The sequence below is a fragment of the Podarcis melisellensis genome (assembly GCF_964234715.1).
Source record: "Podarcis melisellensis genome assembly, chromosome: 1".
Classification (NCBI taxonomy): Eukaryota; Metazoa; Chordata; class Lepidosauria; order Squamata; family Lacertidae; genus Podarcis; species Podarcis melisellensis.
In genome coordinates this window covers 79847160-79875021 of record NC_138528.1, presented here as the reverse complement: position 1 = coordinate 79875021, position 27862 = coordinate 79847160, and the positions used below count along the sequence as shown (strand labels likewise).

At 44.1% G+C, this 27862-nt stretch overlaps 1 protein-coding gene across 5 annotated transcripts; it reads left to right on the top strand.

The window, feature by feature from the left end:
• Positions 1-583: 583 nt before the first annotated feature.
• On the top strand, positions 584-27826 carry CD5 (CD5 molecule). 5 transcript variants are annotated; one of them, XR_014173152.1, is made up of 9 exons: positions 584-803; positions 11357-11395; positions 12803-13093; positions 16308-16376; positions 17258-17551; positions 20344-20463; positions 22394-22447; positions 23872-25244; positions 25592-27826. XR_014173152.1 is itself a non-coding variant. In XM_081930891.1 (9 exons), the coding sequence occupies exons 1-9, from the start codon at positions 599-601 to the stop codon at positions 26307-26309; spliced, it is 1203 nt and encodes a 400-aa protein (XP_081787017.1). In that variant the 5' UTR covers positions 584-598; the 3' UTR covers positions 26310-27826. The 5 variants fall into 5 exon arrangements, 4 of the variants coding, with proteins under 4 accessions (XP_081787017.1, XP_081787014.1, XP_081787015.1 ...); XM_081930891.1 differs by having other exon boundaries at positions 17258-17476; positions 23872-23988; positions 26221-27826; XM_081930888.1 differs by having other exon boundaries at positions 23872-23988; positions 26221-27826.
• Positions 27827-27862: the final 36 nt, after the last annotated feature.

Below are 27862 nucleotides of genomic sequence, written 5' to 3'. Positions count from 1 at the left end.
CTCCCTCTGTTGCTTCCAGTGCCTGCTGTGGAAGCAGAGGTGGCAAGAAATATTATCCATTTCAACTTCTAATGCAAATAGCCTAATCTTCACTTTCCAAAGTAACACGCAAACAGAAACACAGTTGTCTTTCAAAAGGCACACTTCTCCCAATTATGTGACGCAGTTCTTCAACCAAATAATGTGTACAAAAATGGGTGTACAATATTAGGAGAAAGTAGGCACACAAATTAATGTTAGTGAATACACATACACATTACATTAGGGGAGATTGTTTGCGGGGGAAAAGAGTAAGTTTATTTCAGGCAAAACTGCATGCGAAGAAAGTGTATCTTAGGGGGAATTCTAAAAGTATCGCAAACGGATACAGAAATGTGGAGATGTAATGCTGGAAAAATGAGAAACTGAGAGAAACTGAAATTGACAGATCACCCATCTCTATGCAGAAGCAAGAGGGGATTATTATTAGTATTATTGTTGTATTTTTTGTGGCCAGGTGTTTTATAAAGATTTATAAAGATTCTGGGGAGCAGCTCTAGGACTCTGAAGGATAAAGAGAGAAGACTGGTACAGAAAGCACAGTTTAAGCAACTGAGACATGACGCAGAAAAACCACATCAGGACGGGAAGAAAGCACACTGCCTTCCTCCCCAACCCCTTCTTTTGCCTAGAGCAGGTAGCAGAGAAGCATCAGGGCAGGGACACGAAAGTGCTGCCTGTATATTGTCGGACGAGGAGGAACGTGCCGATGAAATTCAGTCATCTTCTAGCCTTTGTCCCATTGACGTTGGTGGGGATGTGGGGTGAGTAGTGCTATCAAAGGTGGAAGGAATGGTATCCGTGGAAGGAATGGTTCACAACTCAGCAGAGTTGTAAACTCGCTGGTTGGCTTTAAACAAGCCACAATCCATTCCCCCCGCCTCCCCAGAATCTTTATAAATGATGATAAAATAATACAGGATTTTTGAGTTTGTGCATGTGAAGCATTTTGGGGAAAGTCCTGTAGAAATTATAAGAGTTCTGATGTAGCTCTCTTGCTTCTGGAGTGCGTTCAGAAATGTCACAACCCTTGGAGGGGCGTTCAGCTGTCCCTGATCAACAGAGCATCTGTCAACAAACGGGCTGGCTGGGTAAAGGCGGGCAGTGGATGCCAATGCTAATATTGGCCTAGGCCCAGATTATCTGAAGGAACATTCTTCCATATGTTCTCCCCCATGCACTGTGGTCTCCAGAGCCTTCTCTATAATGTGTTCCTTCGTTCATGTAATTATGGTCAAGGGCAGATGGACGGTGGGATTTCTCTGTCCGGGTGTGTCTGTGTGTGCTTTCTTTGACACTCGCTCCTTAGGGTACCTGGCAAATCCCCTCACAGTTTATGGAAGGTTATTGAAGGCATTCCATTTGGGCTTTTAGGTTGCTGTAGTGAGGTGCATTACCTGCACATTTAACAAATTTTGGAGACTGACTTGCTACTTATTATTTTGTCTATTTTTACTGTCAAAATGTATTTACTTAACTGATGTTATATAAACTGCTTATTATCTAAGCAGCTGCTGCAAGAGACTTCAATATAAGGCCATGGTGGGCCAGTGTAACTCACCCCAAATATATCTCTGCTTTTATGAAGTCTTTATTGTCAGCAGGCAGGCAGATTCTCAGCTCGATTACATCTCATTTTCCTGGTACCAATTTAAACCCGGGGCCAAATGAGCACAAACCTTTCAAACTGATATTGCTTGTTCTTGCTTGCTCTCAGTGCTGATTTCACCACTTGTATTAATACGGCTACTTAGAATCTTAGAATCATAGAATTGGATGGGACCATGTAGGAATCGCTTGAACCCACAACCCTGAGATTAGGAGTCTCATGCTCTTCTTACCTTTTATTCCAGGCTTTTTCAGACAAAATGGTGCTTTCTTTTTGTTATTGCATTTTGCTACAACCGTGCATCAAGGTCTAGCACTGCTGTTAGTGGCAGTGGCTTTGATCCTGCAGAACTGAGATGATGCACCCTCTATATATTATTTAATACATGGGTAGGCAAACTAAGGCCCAGGGGCCGGGGCCAACCCAATCACCTTCTAAATCCAGCCCGCGGATGGTCCAGGATCAGCGTGTTTTTACATGAGTAGAATGTGTCCTTTTATTTAAAATGCATCTCTGGGTTTTTTGTGGGGCATAGGAATTCGTTTGTTTGTTTTGTTTTTTTCAAAATATAGTCCGGCCCCCACAAGGTCTGAGGGACGGTGGACCAGCCCCCTGCTGAAAAAAATTGCTGACCCCTGATTTAATATTTCTTAGCACTGTCTCAACTGCCTCCTCTGTTGGGTCAGAGCAATAATTTCATAAATAAAAAAAGGAAATAAACCACATATCTGAGGGCAACATGTGCTCAGATGCAAACCAACCTGTTTTCTAGGAGAAAAGCAAAGCATTTCAAACCAAGCCCAGGATCCTAAATAAGAGCAGATGTCACTCCACTTTAGCAAGTGAAGTTAATGTGTGGAAGGAAGCCCTTGCACACACAGTCCTGTATGAGTGTTGCAAATGCACTTCCACTGTGAGTGTGGGGCAGAGGGCACTAAGCAGTGCTACATCTGAATTAGCAGCTTGGGTAGAAGTCTGATGGTGGAACTATTGCTCATCATTTGGACCAGCAAGGAGTTCATTCTGAACTCCAAACCTTCCTTCTGCTGCTCCCTTCTCCATTGTGCCTGAACACGATCAAGGCTCTTTTTATCTGTCTACCCTTGTTACGTTTTCATTCAACTAGAGATACTGAACTTTATATTATCAAGGGGGACTGTCAATGCTAGCAGAAGATTTTTGCTTTCTTTTAGTGCAATACAATGCCAGTTCTTCTAGCTACGAGTAAAGATATAGATAGATTGATCGATGTAATAAAGAAGTATTACCTGGATGTTGAAGATGGATGGAAGCCTGAGAGTAGGCTGCCACTGGAAAATCAAGTTCAGGGGACAAAATCAGTTCACCTCGAATTGTTTAAAATGGGAGAGATTGCATTGGAGAGCATATATGGCTGCTTGCAGATTCTAAATTGTGCTGAGCATACCAACAGTGCTGTAATTCTGCATTACTATGTAATGTTTATATATTTGTATAAATTTGCCATGGCCTACCGCTAGTTTAGTACATTTACTTTACTTTACATAATGTTTATTTCACACTACTAGGGTAGTGGTCCCTGTCCCACAGTAACATGCTGTGCATAGAATATATATATAACCTGAAAATATTATCTGATGATAATGATAGATGTCACCCATGCCAGGGCATTAATAGCGGAAGATAATAAATTTTTCCCAGTGCAGCTTTCTCTAGATAAATATATGTTTTGAGGTTTGTGTTCTGTGGTGCCTCCAGATGAGTTGTTTATTGAGCATTTAGCTTCATTTGCTTGCAGTAAGCTTGCACAGAAGTCACTGTTGTTTACTGAGCATTCATTCTGAGTGGTTTGCTCAGAGGTTACATGACTTCCCACCAATTGATTGTTATCCCACACTTTCTTGTGCATTGTCACACAATATCCTTACCGTGAAAAGTCTGTTTTAAAAAGTGGGTTTGCAGATCCTCCAAGTGCCTCTATTTTCCTGGGACAGTCCCGGATTTACAGAAGCTGTCCCAGTTTCTGATTTGATCCTCCAATGTTCTCCTTTTCCTAAAGATGTCCCTATTTTCATTAGAGACATGTTGGTGGGTATGGTAGGACGTTCCTATTTTCATTAGAGGGTATGGAGTTATATGACCTCCGAGCCAAGGAGATAAGTAACTGTACAACCTTTAGAAGACATCTAAAGGCAGCTCTGTATAGGGAAGTTTTTTAATGTGTTGTTTGTTTTATATATGCTGGAAGCCATTCAGAGTGGCTGGGGCAACCCAGCCGGACAGACGTGGTATAAATAATAAAATTGTCATTGTTATTGTTCTTGTTCTTGATTAGGACGTCCCTATTTTCATCAGAGAAATATTGGAAGGTATGGGGTTGCAGCACCAGAGCACTTTAGTCTACTTTAACCGCAAAAACATAAATTTGCTGATACATGATTGAAACCCTCCCATAAAACAGTTTGGAGAGGACCCTAGTTGCAGTCAGCTAAAATGTCCAATGATTAACTGGGAATCACCTGTAATTTGCTCTGATTGTTTTTAGTTCTGAATTTTAAATTGTTTCAGCCTGCCCTGGGACCTGCCAGAGAAGGACAGGTAATAAATTTAATAACAATAGTCATAATAACCCGAGAGTCTCCAGGAATGTCTGAGCTTGTGTTAAGGGACCATTCTGGGGGGTTTCAGGCAATAATGGTACATAATACGAGAAATCACATTTAAGAGATATGAGTCTGGCTTTTGTTTTCAAGTGACAGTGGACATCATAGTATTGTGCCCTTGTTGTTTACAGCAATTAAGAAGATGTTCACACAATGCACAATTATTTCAGGGCCCTCTGGGGTACTTGCATGGGTAATTCAGAATGATTCAGGACACAGCATGTTGGCATTTGACCTCAGGAGATGGATTAACTTTGCTGCTTGTTCTTGGGTCACTGACCAGCTCTAGAAAAGCCACTTTGTTGGAACTGACGAGACCAAAGATTTACGGAGGACTGGAATAAATTTACAGAGTATATTAAAAATATATGTGAAGGACAATTAAAGTTTGTAGGTTTTCAAGAACCTCTGTGATAATAATGGAGAGAAATATTGCTTTATATTATTTCTTAAGACTAATATGGTTAAAAAAAACAATATAGATGGAAGAAATGTGAATAATTGTGATAATATGGAAAATTTCCAGACAGGCTGAGGGAAGTCTAAGAGTATAAAGATTAGAACTGGATGTAAATTTTGGATGGAATGTTTTTCCTTTATTGTTATTTTTGAAAAATTTGATAAATAAAAAAATTTAAAAAAGAAAAGAAAAGCCACTTTGTCTTAGCCTCAACTCTCCAAATGTAAAAGGAGAATGAAAACGATAACCCTCCCAGGGCGGTATAAAAAAATGTTGAATGTCATAAGGAACATTAAACGTTTTGCGTGTTGAAAGTGTCATACAGTGGTACCTCAGGTTAAGAACTTAATTTGTTCCAGAGGTCCGTTCTTAACCTGAAACTGTTCTTAACCCGAGGTACCACTTTAGCTAATGGGGCCTCCCGCTACCGCCCCACTGCCGCTGCGCGATTTCTGTTCTCATCCTGAAGCAAAGTTCTTAACCCGAGGTACTATTTCTGGGTTAGTAGAGTCTGTAACTGATGCGTCTGTAACCTGAAGCGTCTGTAGCCCAAGGTACCACTGTATATGTGACAGGGCCTGCCCAAGATATTTGGCCCCTTGAGGCGAACCACAAAATGGCATTCTCACTGCCCATCCCTGACCAGGGAAGAATGGCTGAGTGAAGATCCACATCAGGAACAAGCGGGGTAATAAAGATCTGCATCAGAAACCAGGGTGGGAGGAGATCAGTCATGCCTCCTATTTGCCAAGATGCTGCTGTAGAGGTGGCATTGAGAGGGGGCTGCCAAGGAGGTGGCAGATTCGGCCTCCAAGGAGCACACCACAGCTGTTGCTGCCACCACAGCAGTGGCAGCCAATGATGCATTCCTTGGATCAGCTGCCCCTCTGCATCTTGCCACCTGAGGTCACCGCCTCATCTTGCCACATAGGTGGGCTGGCCCTGATATGTGATGACTAAAAGTAAATGGGAGCTAAATCTAGTTTCTTTCCAAGCATGTTTTGATAAAGTTCCTTTCATTTTAATGTTGTTGTTTATTTTTTAAAAAAACAGCACTTCTGGCGCTGTTGGATATAGCTGCAAACAAATAAATACTAAAAGCAAACAGGAAATATGTACCTCCCCCATCCCCACCACAAAGGTGCATGTGGCACTCTGAAAATGCATCATTTTATTTATATCATTTCCCAAATGTTTGCAGGTCTTGTCTTTCAAGTCCAAGCTGGCTGAATATTCTTTATAACAAAAAATAAAAAGCAAAGGTTTGTAAAACTCTTCAAAATTGAAGGATATTCTTACAGGGGAACGGGTGGCTGGACTAAAATGTATCTCAACTGTCTTGTCATGGCCCCCACCCTGGCTTTTGTAAAAGGCTGCCTGTCTGGTGCAGCACACAGCAAGTGAGTGCTCAGCCTCTAAAGACATTTTACCTCGCTCTCTGGACAGTTATTTTTTCCCTTATGAAACAGTGGCTTTGGGAGGGTGTATTTGAAACTCAGGAGGCTGGTGAAGAAAAGTGAGAGCGAGAGGGTGGGGTGTTAGCAAAGAGGGAGCATTTCAATTCAGTTCGCATTCACAGGCAAATCTGCCGAATTTGCACTTTCCTAAATAATACACGAATTGAACCACAGGCATTCTTCAAAATCCACAGTTCTCTGAATTCTACAATGCATAATGTGTACAAGGATGAATACGTTGGGGTAAAGTTTGCATAAAAATGTGTATATTAGTGAAAGCAACATACAATAATGTATTATATAAGGGTAGGGGAATTGCCTTGCAAGCAGAACTGCATACAAAAATGTGTATTTTAGAGGAAATAGGCACTAAAATGCTAACAAACTTTCTTGAAGGCTTTGTTTTAAAAAATGCAAACAGATGGGGAAATGTGGAGAACTTAAGACCGGGAAAATGAGAGAAACTGAATTTGACAGATTCATCAAAAGAAATCAGAATTGATGTTCATTAAGTAACCAATGGCCATCTAACCTCTTAGCAAACCAATCAGGATTAATGCTCAATAAACAGGTCATGTGGAGACACACTCTCTCGCAGGGTTTCAGGTGATGAATAGGAGTCATGAGACCCTCAGTTTGGATCAAGACTATGGTGCTGCGGGAGGTGCAGGATAACCTTTCGTCTCCTGTGGCGTTTTCCCAATTAAAATCCTGCCCCCAGCTGCTATGTGTCTCATGGAGGAACGGGACTGTTATCCCCTGCCGGGCCTGTGGGAGGGGGTTTCTAGTTGGGAATGTTTAAATCCCCACTACCCCCAGCATCATGGCCATGACCTAAATTGGGGTTCCTGTCCGCTGGGTTCTAAAAGCTTTACTATGGTTTTTTTGAGGAGGGAAGCTCCAATTATTTTATTTTTTAGCCTACCTCAATGCATGTCCACTCACAGAACAAACTTTTGGGTATCTGCTCAGAAGTAACGGGGTTTCTGGGTAAATCTGTGTAGAACAGCTGCCATAAATATTAATTTGAGGACCAGATACACTGAAATCAGTGTGTATGGTTCCTAGCTGTAATCCTGGTGTGCCCAGAGTTTCAGTCCATGTTGACTCCCTCAACCCAACCTGAACCTATAATATGGAGCACATTTCCCCTCCAGTCATACATTTCCATCTCTCTTGTCCCTGTTTTCAAGAGAGCCCTGGACCTATCAAGGGCTCCAAGAAGGCACACATATTTAAATATTATCCAGACATTACAAGTTTGCTGGACGTAGCAATATTACGGCATTGGTGTGCCTGCCAAAAATGGGTCTTCCTTATAAAAGTGTGATGCAGCACTACTCAGTGCAGGGGATAATATAATTGGATTCGGGTGGAGGGAAAGGTATGTTCAAATTCCCACTCAGAGACAAAGCTGAAGTGATGTGCAGGGGGTTCCATATTAGATCTTCTAGTTTGTATTTATTTTTAATTTCAAGGCAGCAGAGGGAGTGGGAGGTGTGTTTCTTTCATCCATGTTGGCTCCCTGATCAAAATGCTGCTGTTAGATACCTATATCCCCACACACCCCAGTTAACAGCAGCTCTGAGGGAGGAGGCATTTAGTTTGAGAGAAATGATACAGGCACAGAAAGGGTTAAACCGCTGCTTTGATAAAAATTGGAGGCTCCTGTGGCTGCTTTGAAAATTAAAAATGAAGTTAAATGATCCATCAGGAACTTGGATCTCTGTGGTGAATTTCACTTCAGTGGCTGCTGTCATTCTTTCAGGCTAACTCTAATGATTCTGTCAGGATTGTTTCATGCTGTCACTCTGAGTTGCTTCAGTGCGGGTGCGGCCAGAGAATAAATGCATAATGAACAATTAGGAATGCGAGATAAATTCAATTCAGTTCACATTTAGAGGTGAAACTACCAATTTTGCACTTTTTGCAACCATATGCTAACAAAACCGTTGCCATTTTCAAAATTTGCGCTTCTCTGAATTTTGCAATTCAGCTGCCCAGTCAAGTAATATGTATACAAATGCATATCACTATGGTAAAGTGTGGATAAAAGGGGAAATAACAATAAAAATGCATTATATTAGAGGAAATTGCTTTGTAAAAGTGTGTATATTAGGCAAAGTTTAATGTGAAAATGTGTATGCCGGGAGAAATGAGCATGATTTCTCGTGAATTTTCATGCAAATTGATGGGGAAATATGAAGAACTGAATTTGAGATTGGAAAAAATGGGAAAGTTCGAGAAACTGAAATTAACAGTTTTGCCCTTCCCTAGTAAGAAGTAATGTAGATACCGGCTGAGGGGAAAGAGGCAAGCTGGGATGCCTGCAGGCTAAACAGGAGATGGCCTTGATTTGTTAATGTAATTAATGCTTGTTGGTTTGTTTGTTCTACAAATAGCAGCTGATAGGAAGGCTGATCAGCCTCTCATCCCTAGAGGCTGGAGAGAGAAAGTCTGACTCTCTCTCTTTCCAAAATTGCCACTCCTAAGGTGTTGTTGCATTTCAAGGAAAGCCTCCAAGGATGCCAATTGGAGCTTCCCTTGAAATGCAAATAGCAGCTTCAGAGAGGCAAATTTTGTCAAGGACAACAGCAGTGAGAGAAAGGGTTAAACTTCCTCGCCTTACCCTGCATGATCCTGATGCTGCTGAAGCTTCCCTGTGGCAGCTAACTACACAACACATGCACACACATATGCACAAATCACATTCATGCAATGAGCTTCCATGCAACTGGCTGTTTAAAACAATGCAGTAAACGAAGCCTGGATGGTGCCGAGATCATCGCCCATTCAGAATATCAGTAGACACTTGATGGCAGATGCAGGAGGCAGTGAGGTTCAGGACCTGCCTAGGGTCCTGCTTGATACATGGAGCTGCAAAGCCATGCCAGCACATGCACAATTGCCAGGGAGCTAGAGTTATACCTTGCAGACATGTTTGTTGCATGCACCTACAGATGTGAAAATGTAAAACATATTGGATACGTTCGTGCGAGTACAATCCTTGCCGAAATGGTTGCATGGATTTGTGTTTTTATAAATGGAGGAAAAAAGCAAGGTGGTTAAAAGTAGAGGTGTATTTATGTTGCATGCTTAATTGTCAGGTCTAACGGGGAGAGAAAATTCCCTTGGTACAAATCGGGACAGCTCCACTGAGCTCAGCAGAAATCTAACTTGAGCCCTTAACCCGTATCTTTAATTATTATTCACTACTCTCGGTGTACATCAAAATTCCACTTAATCAAATTGTTCTTCCGAGAACAGTAAGAAAAGACGGTAATTGGTGTGGTAATCAGAAGGAGACAAAGGGCCTAATTTGCATTTGTAAGGAATATCTCCTGCACACGTTCATTTGGAATGAATAGGAACAACATAAATTTGTTCTTTTGCACTTTTCTCATTAATGTCAAAGGAGCCTGTGGATAGGCTTTCCCAGTGGGTTTTATGGTTTTCAAGCACAGCTCATCTACTTCATAGACTCAGTGCATTTTTACATATTATGCTTAAAGTGGCTTTCATCAAGTCTGCAATTCCCATGTAAAAACTACATTTGTCAAAATGTGTTGTTGCTGCTACTGCTGTTGTTGCATTTCTGGCATCTATTTCTTCCATATTTACAATACTCAGATATTCAAGAAAGTGGTGTGTAGAAATAGTCCTATTCAGTGCTGTTTTTCTAGAAAAAGAAGTGCCGGAACTCACCATGAACACCTCCCTCATTTTCTTAGAATGGCAATGGTGTCCACCTCAGAGGTCCCAGAATTGAGTTGCAGTGAGTTCCAGCTGGGGGGGTGGAGCCCTGGTCATATTACATCAACCAAAATCTTCAATGGCATTCAGGGCTGGCCCAATACATTTTGCTGCCAGAGGCAAATGACAAGATCTCTCCCTGCCCTGCCCTCCCCATTCTACTTACAAAAGCCGACTGGACTAGCAGCTAAATCTTCCTTCTGCACTGGCAATGGCGCCGTGTCCCCCTTCCCACGTGAAGGAAGCACGTTCATTCAGATAGTGCAGGAAACAGTGTGTGGCAGAAGGAACAACTGGGAAGGCCTGCAGTTGCTGGTGCCCTCCTGTCAGCATCTGCAAATACCTCTTTACCATATTCATTTACCTGAACAGGTTTTCTTAATGAGCTCGAGGTAAGAGGAGGGTGAAAAGCATTTGCAGTGTAAATTATTATTTTGGACAACATCAGTTTTATGTTCTCACTGCAGCCCAGATTCAACAAGATCTGCTCTAAGCCTTTCCTCCGTAGGCCTCTGGTAGTTATGGTGTAACACAGAAAGAATGGCTTTACCCCCTCACATATCAAAACGCAGCCAAGGGGGACCAGCAGACTCACAGGGGGCATATGATTTCACCCCCTTCTTTATTTGCATTTTGCTGACTGGCAGCTGATAGTTGGTGTAAGAGGTTTTTCCATGGTGAGCATCAGGGATGGAACGGCTTTAGGGTGAGCTAGATTGGGTAACATATAAACATAGCAGACTCTGACATACTTAGCTGATGGATGTGTCGCTATGTACAGGCAACTCCCCACTTACATGGGGGTTACATTCCGGGCCTCCACGCACGTAAGTGAAATGTGCGATGGGAGCCCACGGCAGTACATAAGCTTCCCACCCAACGGCATAGCATAGTAGCAGCGAGAGCTCCCGGCTGCCATTTTGGAACCCTTGGAGTCTTTTCTTTTCTAGACTTTTGGCTCACTGACATCCTCTTCAGACTCTGGGAAGGATCTCCTCGTGACTTATGAGGGCTTTCCAGCTCTCTTCTGCCATTTCAGGTTAAGAATGGAATTATTTATTTCCCATCGCTTGCGTAGATGTGGTCGTGCGTAAGTCAATCACACACAAGTGGGGGGATGCCTCTTCCACCAAAATCCCAAGGACCTTGTGGTGTTCAGTGTGTTGGGGCGGGGGCTTTTCTAGGGGCCCTTTCTCATTTCAGCTCCTTCAGCACGTCTTGAAAAAGCTGTAGAAAGATTCTCAAGAGCCATGTGTCATGTGGTGTGGGCGTATGCACCTGGTGGGCGATGAATCTGGAAATTCTCCCGTCTGCTTTGCACTCACACACAGCTTATGGGCGTTTGCCCCACTTTATGGTTGGTTGGTTGGCTTTTACTTTGTTCCTTTATTTGCAGTGGTCACTTGTGATGACGGACAAAGTGAAAGCCCTCAAGGTCAGTACTTCTTATTCAATCGAACACAGTGAAATGCATTTGTGAGTAGACATGCATAGCATTCTGCTTCACCACATGGATTCCATTTTCATGATTTATATCTGTAAAGATGGTGCATAGCTAGGTCAGTTTCTGCCTTATGCTGTGCCATGTCCCAACTGATATTTAGTTTCCATGTTTCTTCATAAGAAAGGGCACGGGGCCTCCAAAATTAAGCACATTTAAATCGCATTTATTTCAGTGTGGGGGAGTTACCGGTAAGCCATAATCATGAGACATAAGTCTTTGCTTCAACATGACAGTGTATTGTGGACTCAGTGCTGCTGACTATTATTGTTATTTTTTCTATTATTATTATTATTATTATTAATAATAATAACTATCAGAATTAGGTTTCTTATGTGCCGTTCACCATAAGGTCCCAGGGCACATTACACCAATGTAAATACGGAAAACAGTTAAAACAATTTACCATCAAAATAATAGGGTACAGTGGTACCTCAGGTTAAGTACTTAATTCATTCCAGAGGTCTGTTCTTAACCTGAAACTGTTCTTAACCTGAAGCACTACTTTAGCTAATGGGGCCTCCCGCTGCCGCCGCACCGCTGGAGCACGATTTCTGTTCTCATCCTGAAGCAAAGTTAGCGGAGTCTGTAACCTGAAGCATATGTAACCTGAGGTACCGCTGTATTTCATCTTGCACAGGACTTTCCCCCCCTTTCCCAGTATGTGCCCTGTACTGTCCTCAAATCTGTTCCAGAGGGTTAGGAGAAACCCCATAACAGATTTAGGAAGGGAACAGGGGTGGGCAAGAGGGGGAAAGTCCTGTTGGACACGCGGAAACTGTTCCCCTTATGCAATGAATGCCACAGCGCCACATTGAATACAAGCGTATATATTCCAGGTGTCAAAGGCAAGGCATGCATTCTAGTTTTGGGCAGCATCCACATGGCATCTTCATCATAATGCCATCCTATACCTTCCCATCACCACAATTTAATCTGGATTTACTGTTTCCACTGGTATACTTTTTCTAAAAAATTGTATTTTCCATGGAAGTGGTAAAACTGGATTGCACAGGGAAATACTACAGGACAAGATAGCATTTTGATGAAGATGTTGTTGCTGTGCTAAACTTGCTCGTATGATAAGGTTACCAGATTTTTTTCAATGAATCCAGGGACACTTTTCAACATCAATGGATTTTGTATGGGGACTGATTTGTAAATCTGGGGACTGTCCCCGAGAAATAGGGACGTAACCTTATTGTATGAGCCCACAATAAACTGCTGTGTGGAAGCAAAATTGATCAGCCGCCCCAAGAGGAGGGAGAATGGTGCAGGGGGTGATGCTATGTTTGATGGTTTTGCCCGAATGTCTTCAGTATCTTAGTCTTTCCCCAACAGAATGGGCTGTGAGGCTCAGCGGTACCAGCTCCAAGTGTTCTGGGTTGTTGGAGATTTATCTCAAAGGCAAATGGAAGAGCATTTGTAGCACAGGTTGGACACAGCAGAATGCAGACCTTACCTGTAAACAGCTTGGCTGCGGTTTTCCCTTTGGACTGCTACAGCCGTTTGCCGAAGAACCGCAGAAACAAGAGGCACTCGTGTTGGGCTGCCAGGGAAATGAGACAGCCCTGGAGGACTGCGCCCAGCAAGAATCCAATTGCACTTCCCATTTGGCCTTGGTTTGTCAAGGTAGTTAAAACACTCCTTCCTGCTTGCATTCTCTCTTTGGGCAAAACAAGTGTGACATAGAAGAGCAGTGGGGGGTGTTTTGGAAGCGCCTTCCCATTGTACTAGAGATTCAGAGGTGTTCTAAGGGCAGACAAACCTTCAATTGAATGTAAACTGTTTTATGATAGAGACATATTTGAGACTGAAAGCCACTAAATGCAGTCAGCCATCTGAACAACAGTAGGGTTGCCATACCAGGCCACTCTGAAAGTTGTTGAGCTTTTTTAGACAAAAAAAACCTAAAACACGATTTTCTTGCCTAAGATCCAGGACAAAGCACCGCATTTCGAAAAACCCTCCCAGGTGTCATTTCTGCCTTTGAAATCCTGGTAACGTCTGGTTGTGTGGCAGCCCTAAACAACAGCAATAGTTCTTCTTCCCACACTCCCCCTAGAAGGCAGATGGACCTACCTTTAAATATTAACACGGCTTACTGCAGTACAATTTACATACTGGGGGGCTACTCTATAGAGCAGTGTTTCCCAACCTTTTTTGGGCAAAGGCACACTTCTTTCATGAAAAAAATCTTGAGGCACACCACCATTAGAAAATGTTAAAAAAATTAACTCTGTGCCTATATTGACTATATAAAAAGTACAGTGGTGCCTCGCAAGACGAAATTAATTCGTTCCGCAAGTCTCTTCGTCTTGCGAGTTTTTCGTCTTGCAATGCACGGTTTCCCATAGGAATGCATTGAAAATCAATTAATGCGTTCCTAGGGAAACCGCCTTCAGACCAGGTCCGGGGACAGTCTGTCCCCCGACCTCTTCTGAAGGCTGGGGGGGACGGGGACAAGGGCTTTTCTTCCCACTGCCAGCCTTCAGAAGGCTGTTCTGAAGGCTGGCGGTGGGAAGAAAAGCCCTTCTTCCCACCTCCCGCCCCGCAAGCTCCGGGGACAGGAGGGCTTTGCTGCCGACCGCCAGCATTTTAAAAGCCCCTGCTGTCCCGGGGCGATTTTAAAATGCTGGCGGGCGGGAGCGAAGTCTCCGCTGCCCCGAGGAGATTTTAAAATGCTGGGGGTCGGCAGCGAACGCTTCGCTCCCGCCCGCCAGCATTTTAAGATCGCCCGGGGCAGCGGAGAAGTCTCCGCTGTCCCGGGAAGGCAGGCGGGGGGAGCAAAGACTTTTGCCCCCGCCTGCCTTCAGAAGAGGTCCAGGACCTCGTTCCGATGCCCGGCGGCAGGGTGCGAGGTTCCCACCCCACCGCCCCGGCATCGGGGCATCATTCCGATGCCCGGCGGCGGGGGGAGAGGTTCCCGCCCCACCGCCCGGCATCGGGGCATCGTTCCGATGCCGGGCGGCGGGGGGAGAGGTTCCCGCCCCACCGCCCGGCATCGGGGCATCGTTCCGATGCCGGGCGGCGGGGGGAGAGGTTCCCGCCCCACCGCCCGGCATCGGGGCATCGTTCCGATGCCGGGCGGCGGGGGGAGAGGTTCCCGCCCCACCGCCCGGCATCGGGGCATCGTTCCGATGCCGGGCGGCGGGGGGAGAGGTTCCCGCCCCACCGCCCGGCATCGGGGCATCGTTCCGATGCCGGGCGGCGGGGGGAGAGGTTCCCGCCCCACCGCCCGGCATCGGGGCATCGTTCCGATGCCGGGCGGCGGGGGCAGAGGTTCCCGCCCCACCGCCCGGCATCGGGGCATCGTTCCGATGCCGGGCTGCGGGGGCAGAGGTTCCCGCCCCACCGCCCGGCATCGGGGCATCGTTCCGATGCCCGGCGGCGGGGGGAGAGGTTCCCGCCCCACCGCCCGGCATCGGGGCATCGTTCCGATGCCGGGCGGCGGGGGGAGAGGTTCCCGCCCCACCGCCCGGCATCGGGGCATCGTTCCGATGCCGGGCGGCGGGGGGAGAGGTTCCCGCCCCACCGCCCGGCATCGGGGCATCGTTCCGATGCCGGGCGGCGGGGGGAGAGGTTCCCGCCCCACCGCCCGGCATCGGGGCATCGTTCCGATGCCCGGCGGCAGGGTGCGAGGTTCCCGCCCTCCCGCCCCGCTTCGGAGCAGCGTTCCGAAGCGGGGCGGCTGGGGCAGGTGTTCCCGCCCCCCCCGCCCCGCTTCGGAGCACCGGGAGAAGCGATCTCCCTGCAGCCCCTTGCTTCAAAAGAGGTCCGGGGGCAGCGGGGAAGAAGTGCTGCGCTTCCCGCTGCCCCCGGACCTCTTTTGAAGCAAGGGGCTGCGGGGAGATCGCTTCTCCCTGCAAAGCCTTGCTTCAAAAGAGGTCCGGGGGCAGCGCTTCCCGCTGTCCCCGGACCTCTTTTGAAGCAAGGGGCGGTGGGGAGAAGCGATCTCGGGCGCCGGAGCGTGCAGGCGCACTGCTCGCTCCTCTTTCCGCGCAGGCGCCTTCTCTCGCTCTTCCCACGGCACACCAGGCAAGGTCTCACGGCACACCAGTGTGCCGCGGAACACCGGTTGGGAAACACTGCTATAGAGGAAGGTCCTCTGCTTTGAAAGGCTGTCAGGGGACAGTCCTCTATTTAAAAACATCATCCACTTGTGGGCTGTCCAGTCCAAGTCTGATTTAACAAGGGAGATCAGGAGCCATCAAGTTGCTAGCCAACAGACCTGATAAGCCCCCTGAGCAGGCCAACAAGGCACCTGGTGCCTTCTCCCCTTTTACTGTATTTTTCCGTGTATAAGACGTCCCCATATATAAGACGCCCTCTATTTTTATGGACTCCAAATTAAGAAAACACCCCTCAGCACTATCTGTGTATAAGACTAGCCCCAATTTTAAACCTATTTTTTTGGTTAAAAAAACTATTCTTATACACGGAAAAATATTGTGTATTTCTATTTAAAATTTTAGTAAATTTTCATAATTTTGCATCTATACACTTATATGCAAATTTTATGCAGATTGTTGTCCTCCTTTATCGGTGATACAAATCCACATTTTTGGCCATGCCTACCTGGCCACCTTACACAGAATTTAGCATGGTCCAGTACAAGTTTCACCTTTTTTCTGTGCTGGCACAAGCTCTGAAAAACTCACTCTGCAAGTTTTCACATGTGGTTCAGTTTGAACCAAAGGGGAAACCTATCTATAGAAGGCTGCTCTTGGCTCTTGCCTGTAGCAATACTGGATAAACTCACTCCCCATTCCCCCTGTGTGACTCTTCTCTAAAAAGCTATAGCTCTTTTTTCTTCTCATCCCTTTGGTTGCATTGATCATTTCAGATCCCATGGAAACCTCAACAGCATCACAGCCAACAACAGCACCTTTCGTGACCTCCTTAAAACCCACTGGTAAGAAAACTAAGAAGCACAAATCCCCCAACTCTTTATTGATTCTGCTGCAAGTGATCAAAGCTACAGAAATCATAATTGTGATTTAAAAGATTAGTTTTCCTGTCTAATAACTGTCAATAGACCTCTCTTCCATGCCTTTGTCTAATTCCCTTTAAAACCATCTAAACTAGATAGCGTAGCCGTATTCGGTAGCGGTAGAGTCCATACATTAATGATTTGTTGTGTGAAGGACTGCTTTCTTTTATCTGTCCTGAACTAGCTGCCAGTCAGTTTAATTGGATGACCCAAAGTTCAAGTATCATAAAGAAGAAAAGCCCTTCTCCGTCCAATTTCCCCCGTTATGCATACTTATAATATCAGCATCCTAAATGTTCTCATTGTCATTATCGTATACATGTTTACTCATGAGACAATCCCACTTTCAATGGGGCTTTGTTCCAGGTAAATGTATATAAGTTTGCAGCCTATGTAATTTTCCCTTCCAAACGTAAAAGCGACACTTGAACTTCCCCTTGTAAGGTGAATGCTCCCACCATTCATCATTTTGGTTGTCTTTTGCTGCACCTTCCCCACTTTTGCAATGTCCTTTATTCAGCATCCCTTGCTATCTACTTATATAACGTTATCATCATGCTGACTGTTATTTCCCATCGCTTTCCTAGTTTTTGCTTTTTTGAACTATCAACCATGACCTGACCGCAAGATCTTTCTTGTAAAGCTACTAGAGCCCATGAAAGTATGTGAACTCATGTTTTCCCTACCATGGGATAAAGTTCACATTCAAGCCAGATGCTTGCAGCTCATGCAGTTGACCACTGTACTGCCACACGACTTTGACAGTGCCTTACACTCACTTCCCTGCTATCTTTCTCTTACAGATACTCCAAGGATAAGGCTAGAAGATGGGACCTCTTTATGCTCTGGGACTATGGAGCTGAAGTTTGGAGGTCGCTGGGAAATGGTTTGCCTGGCTTTGCAAAGCTGGTGGAATGGGTTAGCACCCAGGGATTGCCAAGGAGCGAAGTGTGACGCTTCAGTAGGATTTAAGGACCTGGCGTGGAGGAATCCGTTGCCTGCCCACTGGTCGACGGTGCAGTGTGAGCAAAGGAACCTTAGCTTGGGCTGTCTTGACAAGACACAAGGGTGCTTGATAACCTTGGTTAAATGCTCAGGTGGGCAAGGCTGACTAGAAGAGCACACCTATGCTCTGCTTTCCTTATTTGGATTATATGGAATTCCATTTTAGCATTGCGGGGGCGGGTATATACATTTTATACACGGCTGTAATCAGCTGAAGTTGTGGAATTCTGGATTCTAGCAGACTGCAAGTACAGGATAGTATTTTTTTAGAATACTAAATTCCCTCATTTTACAATTAGTAATAAGCTCCATGCATATATATATATATATATATATATGCTTTCGTAGATTTTCACGGGTACAGGAATGCAGGTTTTGGTGTCCTCGGGTGTCTTCCCGTGTAAAAGTTGGGGTGTCTAGGCGACGTTTCGACGAGGTCTCACTCGTCATCTTCAGCCTGAAGATGACGAGTGAGACCTCGTCGAAACGTCGCCTAGACACCCCAACTTTTACACGGGAAGACACCCGAGGACACCAAAACCTGCATATATATATATATATATATATGCTTTCGTAGATTTTCACGGGTACAGGAATGCAGGTTTTGGTGTCCTCGGGTGTCTTCCCGTGTAAAAGTTGGGGTGTCTAGGCAACTTCCCTTCCTTGACGTCCTAATCTACAAAAAACCTGATGGCTCCCTAGGACACACTATCTACCGGAAAAAACCACACACCAACCGCTACTTACATGCACAATCACACCACCACCCTGCACAAATAAACTCCGTAGCCAAGACTCTCATCTCCAGAACCAAACGCCTGGCTGACAAAGACCACTTGACAACTGAGTTACAGAATCTCTCAAATGTGTTAATTGCCAATGGATACCAGCAAAACAGGGTTACGAAGCTAATCCAAAAAAAAACACCCCCCAAAAACCAAGACACAGAAGAAAACAATGGCATGGCCCTCCTTCCTTATATCAAGGGCACTACAGATAAAATTAGCAAAATCCTCCATAAACACAATATCAAAACAGCCTTTTGCACCAACCAAAAAATAGCCAATATCCTCAGAAACCCCAAGGATAAAATCCAGTTGGAAAACCAAGGGGTCTATGAAATACCCTGCAAAGTCTGCCCAGCCACGTACATTGGACAAACAAACAGACGAATAAATGCACGTATCGCAGAACACAAGAATGCCGTCAAAAAAGAAGAAAAAACTTCCTCTCTTTTCCAACACATGAAAGAAACAGGACACGAAATTAATTTTGCAGATTCCAAATTGCTCTTTAACATGGAACATCACCACAAGAGAATAATCATGGAAGCCATCGAGATAGAGAAACACCCTCACAACATGAACAAGCGTGACGACACATCCCGCTTGCCAGACATCTGGAAATTAGCCCTCCCCACAAAAACTGACACCAGATCCAGAGGCACACAGAACGCCATCACCAATCAACCACACCAGACCCAAACCCAGACCCTCTCCACAGATAAATTACAGACACCATCCAGTAGCCAAACCATGGTGGCACCTCCGGATGCTGCACCCCCCTGCAATCCCTACACAGATCTGGCTGACACAGGCCACAAAACCACAGCTCGCCCCTATACACGAAGCCAAGCCAGAGCACAACTAAGTGCAGTACAGCCATCTTCTCAGAAAAACTCTTCACAAAGTTCAAGAGGTCAAGACACAAAGACTTTAGCAACTAATCCACACCTAATGACCCACCTAAGTGGTACTCAGGATATCACTCAAGAAATCACTCAAGATATCCCTCAAGTAATTAAGGAACAAAAGAAGAAATGGCACACTAGCCTGGGAACTTCCTCTCTGCCCAGAACATTGGAGGCTATACACCACACCCCCTCAACAGTATTTATAGGAACTCAAACACTGAGATCCTGCTCTGTTCCAGTAACAAGAAGCCGAAAGCACCAGCCTGAAGATGACGAGTGAGACCTCGTCGAAACGTCGCCTAGACACCCCAACTTTTACACGGGAAGACACCCGAGGACACCAAAACCTGCATATATATATATATATATATATATATATATATATATATATATATATATATTGGTAAATCACATAATGGTTTTAATGTAATCAAGTGGTATGTATTTTTTTTTAATTAGATAAAATAACTATAGTCAACTTGAACACCAGGGCTAAGCCTTTTGCAATGATACATTAGTTTAATATCTGTTTATTAACTTTTTACATGTTTTTACATAGGGGGACATTCTCAAATATGGCTCCAGCCCCCACTGCAGTCTGAAGGGGTGCAGTCCAGAATTCCATAACCACATTTTCCCACCTTATTTCATGTGGTTGATTGATTGATTAAATGTAGAATGGCTTGCAATTTCCTGGGCTCTCTGAAAGTGAGATTTGAAGTATACCAGTCATTTTCTTTAGAACTCTGTTGCTATCCTGAACACTGAGGTTGGTAAATAGTATCTGAATGCTGTTTGCAGTGAAGGTTGAAAGCTGAAGATTGAGTTAGGCTGCACACACACACACACACCCCTCTCACTCAAAAAGAATCCTGGGAATTTTTAGAGCTGCAGTTCCCAGCATCCTTAACAAACTACAGTTCCCAGGATTCTTGAGACAAGGGGATGTGCTTTAGACGTGTGTTGTAGACACAGCCTGTGTATGAGTTTTCTGTAGCATAGTAGGCATGAATTTTGGAAGATTTGCAGGTTTAGTATGGACAATGAGATTAAAAAATGAGCACAATCCGGTGAATAAAAGGGAGCAGCTGGTTCTGCTGTTAAGTGTCAGAGGCACTAACATTTATCTGAGGACGAGCTTCCTCTAGGGATGAAATAATATGTAATCTCAACTTCTCTCTCCTGACCAAGTTTCCAAACCCAGGGTGTCCAATACTGAGACCGTCTTGGGAATCCTGCTGGGTCTTGTCCTCACAGCTGCCCTCCTGTTTTTCTGTGTTCCCCCAGCCTACAAAAAGCTGGTGAAGAAATGTAAGTGGCATTCTTTTGTTGTGGCAAACTAGAAGCTCTTCTGTTTTGTAGAACAATGCCCCCAGTCTAAGGACCTATTCATACCATCATATGGGAGCCCTCAGGGCATGGGGGGTAACATGACCATGTGACTTTTAGCACTGAAGCATATGGGGGGGGCGCTGAGGCCATGAGGGAGTGGCTTAGTTAAGTTATTCACTGATGGACTGAGATGAGATGTGCACCCAGGTCTTTCTGGTTCCCAGTTTCCAGTCTAAGACTACAATTAGGGCAGGGAGAGTCTGTCATTCTGTTTCTCTAAGTTTCTCATTTTTCCAAACTTAAATTCAGTTCTCTGCATTTCCATAACAGTTTGTGGATTTATTTTTAAAAGCCCTCAGAAAAATGCATCACCATTTCATAGGGTTTCCCCCCGTTTTTTCCCTAATGTACACGTTTGTGTGCAATTCTGCCGAATAGGCACATTTTAAATGTTATTTTAGCTAATGCACAGGCATTTATATGCACACTTTACCTTAGTATAATCCTTTTCGTTACTTGTCTGGAAAACTGCTCTGCAAAATTTGAAGTGTGAATTTTGAAAGGATTGCTGTGTCTTGGCTTGCATTTTGTTTTGGGACGTGCAAATTCATTAAGTTCGCCTTTAAATGCTAACGGAATCAAAATTTTCCATTAATGCTTGCTACGTTGTCATGCCCTACACTAGTTCTGTGATTGTGTGCACTAAGCTCTGTATATTGATTTCTTTCTGTTCTTGTTTCCTGTTACTTTCTCTGGAATTTTTCTCTTTCTTGTCTTGTCAATTGTTCTGGGAAAAACCAGGGTAAGGTTGATTAAGGCCTAGGTATATTCTTGAAGGGAAAGGGTTTAATTTTTGTTTGACTTCTCACAAGTGGTGACTTCTAGCTGAGCCAAATACAAATACCTGTTTCACCAGACATGAAAGGCAGCAGAATACCGTATATGTCAGCCGCAGCACTATTTTGTTTACTGCATACAGCAGGATGGAGAACCTGTTCAGTCCAGATGCCGTATTTCTCATGGGCAATTTTCCAGGGGTCTCATGCCAGCGGTGAGCACAGAACCAGAGTTAAAAATGGGCGAGGCAGCAGATGCGAATCTTGTCTTCATACAGCAACCTACATTTCCGCCATGTGAAAGCCAAGATTGTTTACTTGGGTTGGGGGAGAAATTCGATTAAGTTTGTGTTTAAAGGCAAACTTTCAAAATTCACGCTTTGTGGAACAATGTGCAAACCAAAATGCAGCCATCCTTTGAAATTCACCTTCTCTGAATTCCGCGAAGGAGTTTTCCAGCTAAGTAATGTGTACAAAAATGTCGAGTAAAATGTGCATGAAAATGCATAGATAAGTAAAAATAACACATACGGAAATGCATGGTGTTACAGGAAATTGCTTGCAAAATGGTTATAATTGTTTAAACTGCATACAAAAATGTGTTTGATGGGAGAAACTCACACTAAAGTTCTAAAAAAATTCATGAGCATTTAAAAAAATAAATCTCAAATTGTTGCAGAAATGTGGAGCACTGAATTTAATGTTGGGAAAGTGAGAAACTTGGAGAAATGAAGTAGGCAGATCTGTCCATCCTTAGCGTTTATACATACCCACTTCTCTCCTTTCTCTGTCCAGGAAAGCAAGTGGCATTATCACGGTTCAGTGGCATATTTCAGCCAGGCAAAAACATTGGGGGGGGGGGGAGCTTCAGAAGAGTAGCAGAGGGGACATGTCCGAGTGAGAGTCCCAAAGTCTGGAGGTTCCATACTCCTGGTATATAAGCCATAACAGCTAATGTGCCTTAACTACATCATTTTTAGAGCCATGCAGTTTGGCACAGGGTATTTATTATTGCCTATGCTCTATTTTGCTTCATGACTTATCAAACGTCCCCTCTCTCTACCCCACTACAGATTCAAAAAACAGAGAGCATCAGTGGATTGGCCCAAATGGAATGAATCAAAATGGTATGTATGCACGCATGTGTGACATATTTATATTGTCCTTCAAGCAAGCCTCCGTGGTGTTTTACAAAAATTAAAATCCTTAAACTACAAAATACAATCCAAATAAGCTAAAACAATAGCAATGTAATATCTATGCCATGAGCATAAGAGAAACATGAACAGCATAAAATCAGAATGAAACCAGTTGGTAAGGAACCAATTAACAAGGTGCAGCGGTACCTCGGGTTAAGAACTTAATTCGTTCCCGAGGTCCGTTCTTAACCTGAAACTGATCTTAACCTGAGGTACCACTTTAGCTAATGGGGCCTCCTGCTGCCACCGCGCCGCCGGAGCACAATTTCTGTTCTCATCCTGAAGCAAAGTTCTTAACCCGAGGTACTATTTCTGGGTTAGCGGAGTCTGTAACCTGAAGCGTCTGTAACCTGAGGTACCACTGTAGTGGATAAGAACAAACCCAACTACCTCTCAACCCAAGACATATGCAAGATATGAATAAATCCATGTGAACCTCTTTTGATTTTGTGTAATGTTAATATGGAATAGACAGAGAGTTAATGAATATGCATCCTGGGTGTTTCAGGTTTTACATTCTCATTATAAACTGTTTTAACAGGAATGTCAAACTTGCAACTCTGGCCAGTTTGGTTTGAGACAGACTGACCTGGTGTTACTTGACTCAGTAACAGACTATCATTTGATACCTAACAAATGTGATGTAATGTGTAATCTGGGTTTCCATTTCCTACTATGTACAGCCAAAATGTGGAGTTTTATTATAGCGTGATATTACAGAGCTACAGAAGCGATGTTATCATACTGTAATAAACACTCCACTTATTCTTTACCCCTTTGACTGTTAGGGTCAGAGATCCCGTCTAATAATCACAGTTCCATTGTTCCACATTTATGTCTGAAACATCATAGCAGCACACTGAACTTCCATACTTCCATGCTATTAGATTTTTGATGATTATATGTGATCATATGTGATCATCGTTCAGAGATCACAGTAAGATCATTTACTCCCTCTAGAGGCAAGAAATAGCTTCTTTTGTTGCAACAAACCAAAAGCCAGGAAGCTAATACGGTGGTACCTCAGGTTACATACGTTTCAGGTTACATATGTTTCAGGGTACAGACTCCGCTAACCCAGAAATAGTACCTCGGGTTAAGAACTTCAGGATGAGAACAGAAATTGTGCTCAGGCGGTGCGGCGGCAGCAGGAGGCCCCATTAGCTAAGTGGTGCTTCAGGTTAAGAACAGTTTCAGGTTAAGAAGGGACCTCCGGAACGAATTAAGTACTTAACCCGAGGTACCACTGTATATTCACTCTGTTCCTTTCATTAAACAATAAAATGTATATTTAACTGAAAGTTAGGATATTTTCTGGATAGAAAGTGATTCCACATTATGCTTTTATTTAGTTTCATTCCATCGCAGCAGTTCTGTCACGTTCCAGCCACGTCCTGAAAGCCAAGAGGTTCAGGAAGAGAATAAGTATCCAGCCCTGAAGAAAAACTTTCATCTCTCACCCTATGCAGGTAACATACAATAGGTGGGGTTTAAAATTCCTATACTGTGTATCACATGACCTTTCTTTAAAAATCCACTGGGTTTCCCACACTTCCAAAGGATCCCAGTCCCAGGGTGGTGCTCTTGGTATTAAATTGAATGAGCTTACATACAATTCATATTGTTGATGCTGGGCAAATGTGAGTGTAATGTCCCGTCTGAACCAATAGAGTATTATGACTGATAATTTTCAGTTCTACGCCAGACCTTGAGGCTTTATGTTATTCCAGTCTTAGCTGTATAGATGTTCACCCACAGGCTGCATTCTCACATAATATCACATGGTTTGACACTGCATCCATTCCTTTTGCACAGCCATTGGCACATGTTCTTGGAAAAGTCTCTGCATCAATTTCCCCAATACCCTTCTTCATATTTTATTGTTTATTACATTGCTCAGGGCGAGTTGTTTATTAGATTGATCCAAGGCGATCCAGTGGTTTGAATACAAATATCTGCATAAGCAAATGGAAAGCACTCCCACTTATGCAGGCAGTGGGAACATCAATTTCCAGCAATTTCTCCCACCCCAGAAGTAGCCTGTTGTAGCAAACACATCCTGCGCTGGAGAGACCCCCAACCAATTAAGAGTGGCTTTTCAGGGGAGAATGAGTGGCTGTAGCAGGAAAGGGTCAAGAAAGCCCCATTGCGCTCATGGAACACTGCATGCCATTCTCTGGATCAAAGCCCATTGTCCGTGAGCAATGAAAACACAAGAAGACAGTATCAAAAGCATTCTCTTGGCATTCCAAATATTTTTTGAAAGAAGAGGGTTTTAGTCTCTTCTAGATGATGGCCCTTATAGAAAGATAAGTCTTAAATGCTCCCCAATTCTCCAAGCAATTAGAAGTTCACTGGCAGCGCTGCAAGGTTTTGTTTCCTTCCAATGAGGAGACATATGATGCCTTGGCAATATCTTGTTCTCTGCTGCCCCGGAGGGCAGAACCAGATCTGCTGGGCTTAATTCACAGGAGGGAATATTACATCTTCTTTAAAGTAAGAACAGTTTCACAATTGAACCAATTATCTGCAGGGATGATTGGCTCTCCCTTACCAGAGGTATTCAAGCACAGATTGGACAGCCTTCTGTTGGGGAGGCTCTAGCTCTGGGTTACCTGCAATGAGCCGAAGGTTTAGCTAGGTGGCCTACAAGGCCTCCTCAAATATGATTCTATCCTTTAATGTGTGTGTATATATATATATACACAAGGACATGGGTGGCGCTGTGGGTTAAACCACAGAGCCTAGGACTTGCCAATCAGAAGGTCGGCGGTTCGAATCCCCGCGACAGGGTGAGCTCCCGTTGTTCGGTCCCTGCTCCTGCCAACCTAGCAGTTTCAAAGCACAAAGTGCAAGTAGATAAATAGGTACCGCTCCGGCGGGAAGGTAAATAGTGTTTCTGTGCACTGCTCTGGTTCGCCAGAAACGGCTTAGTCATGCTGGCCACATGACCTGGAAGCTGTACGCCGGCTCCCTCAGCCAATAAAGCGAGATGAGCGCCACAACCCCAGAGTCGGCCATGACTGGATCTAATGGTCTGGTGTCCCTTTATATATATATACACACAGAGAGAGAGTGAGACCACAGTGGCAGCAAAAGGGATCTTTTAGCACAATCACTAATTCTGCATCAGATTCCCAAAGAGAGGATCTACACCACAAGTGTGCCTCAGTATTAATTTTAACCAGCTCCAGCTAAAAACTGTCTGCCCCCAAATTCAAACTGCCAAAAATCTTTCTCCTCCCCTCCCAACCCCCACCCACCCACTCAGTGTTGACTTTAGACACTTACCATGCAGGTAAGTGCCCTGTTAAGAAAACATCTCCAGAAAATACAGAGGAAACACCACACACACACACACACAGGGGTATTAGGAAGCAATTCACATAATTGTGAGCAGTTATCTAGAAAAATATAACAATAGCGTGCACTGTATACTGGGGTGAAAGCTGATGAATTGTTGGAATTAATTGTTGTTCAGATCTTGACCTCTATTAAATAAATGCAACATATAAATGTAAGGTGATTGGATGAAGACGATTATTGAATTTGTACAACACTAATGCAAAGGGAGATCCTCGAAATACAAAAAGCATTATGGCAGATCCTGCTGCTACTTTAGTCTCTGTTATTTTAGTATTTCCCTGGAATATGCAATTCCCTTTGAAACATTACAGTATTTTTCTTTTTTTTTTGTACAGCTCTGGAAAGGGCAAGCAACAGATCTTCCAACCCCCCAGACAACTCTTCTGACAGTGACTACGACTTATGTTCTGCACAACGGCTGTAAAATCTGAACGGTATGCATGCCTATTTCAAGAAACTTTCACGCCCAAGCTGAACTCTGATTATTTGTTTTTGTATATCCTTAGGTTGAAAGAAACCACCAGAAATAGGGCAGGTCTATAGCATAAATTGGATGTGGGTGGCACTGTGCGTTAAACCACAGAGCCTATGGCTTGCCGATCAGAAGGTCAATGGTTTGAATCCCCGTGGCAGGGTGAGCTCCCATGCTGGGTCCCTGCTCCTGCCAACCAAGCAGTTCGAAAGCACTTCAAAGTGCAAGTAGATAAATAGGTACCACTCCGGCGGGAAGGTAAACAGCGTTTCCGTGCGCTGCTCTGGTTCGCCAGAAGCGGCTTAGTCATGCTGGCCACATGACCTGGAAGCTGTACGCCGGCTCCCTCGGCCAGTAAAGCAAGATGAGCGCCACAACCCCAGAGTCGGCCACGACTGGACCTAATGGTCAGGGGTCCCTTTACCTTTTATAGCATAAATTAAAACTTATTTTTGCTATGTGTGCAAACAAGGAGTGTTTAGACTGGCGCTTTAGCTATGTTTCAGGCAAAACCTGTAGGATATAATCCTACAACTTCAGTAACTGGGTTGTCATTTCTTAAAACATTGAATGAGATGAAATATTAATTTTGTGGGATTCATGTTCTCCCCTGCACATACAGGCAGAATCCAATACAAGGAAAAGCTGGGATCAGCAGAACTGAAAAAAAGCTTTCCACCCACACCAATCAGTGTGAAATACCATCAGCATCCTCCCTGCAACCATATAGACCTTCTCTACCTTCACAGAGATGTAATAGCAAAGCCAGTGCATTTCCTTTTCAATGCACTGAGAAGAATTCGGATCTCTCCTTCAAATCATCCAGAGCACTATTGTTCTATATTCAAACCTCATAGTGGAATTATGTTAGGTTCTCTCTGTTTGAGGGCCTATAAAAATGACCTTTGGACTTCAGCTGTAGTGGTCTTTGCCAACCTTATACTGTACCCTGCAGTTGTTTAGGACGATTCCCATCAGTCCCAGCCTGTGCTAGAGGACACAAGGTTGGTGAATGTTGCTAGATTGCATCTAGATCTCTCAATGGCGATCATTGCAAAAATTAGGACTGCCTCAAAAAATGCTAAGGTCCCTTGTAAGCCCTAGCTGGGCAAGATTTCTGACAATATTGTGCAGTTGGCTGGGTAGCCATTCTGAGTTAAGACAGAAAGTATGAATTAAAACAAAAACAAAAACCAGGGAAAGCTGTTGTTATTGAACAAACCAGGACTACTTTTTAAAGAATATTTCCAAGCACAACAGTTTACCCTAGTAGCTAATGTCTTATTGACTAAACTAGATTATATGTTTATGGATTTGTCATAATTGAGCAAGTACAGCTGTGGGTTTTTAATGTCAACTCTTTGTTTTGCACTTGAGTGCATCTGTAATTTAATTTGTAAATTGTGTATATTCATGTTTAATATCTGGAAGTGTAATAAAAGCAGGAGGGGACACCCCAGACATGCAAACTGGCAGGAGCTTAGTGTATTTTGTATTTGAGACTG

What these genes read in the sequence shown, in the direction of transcription:
- CD5 (XM_081930888.1), top strand. Translation starts at nt 599, where the DNA reads ATGACGCAGAAAAACCACATCAGGACGGGAAGAAAGCACACTGCCTTC. An exon ending in GACCTCCTTAAAACCCACTG is followed by an intron (nt 16,377 to 17,257) that starts GTAAGAAAACTA and finishes TTTCTCTTACAG; the next exon opens with ATACTCCAAGGATAAGGCTA. An exon ending in CAAAAAGCTGGTGAAGAAAT is followed by an intron (nt 20,464 to 22,393) that starts GTAAGTGGCATT and finishes ACCCCACTACAG; the next exon opens with ATTCAAAAAACAGAGAGCAT.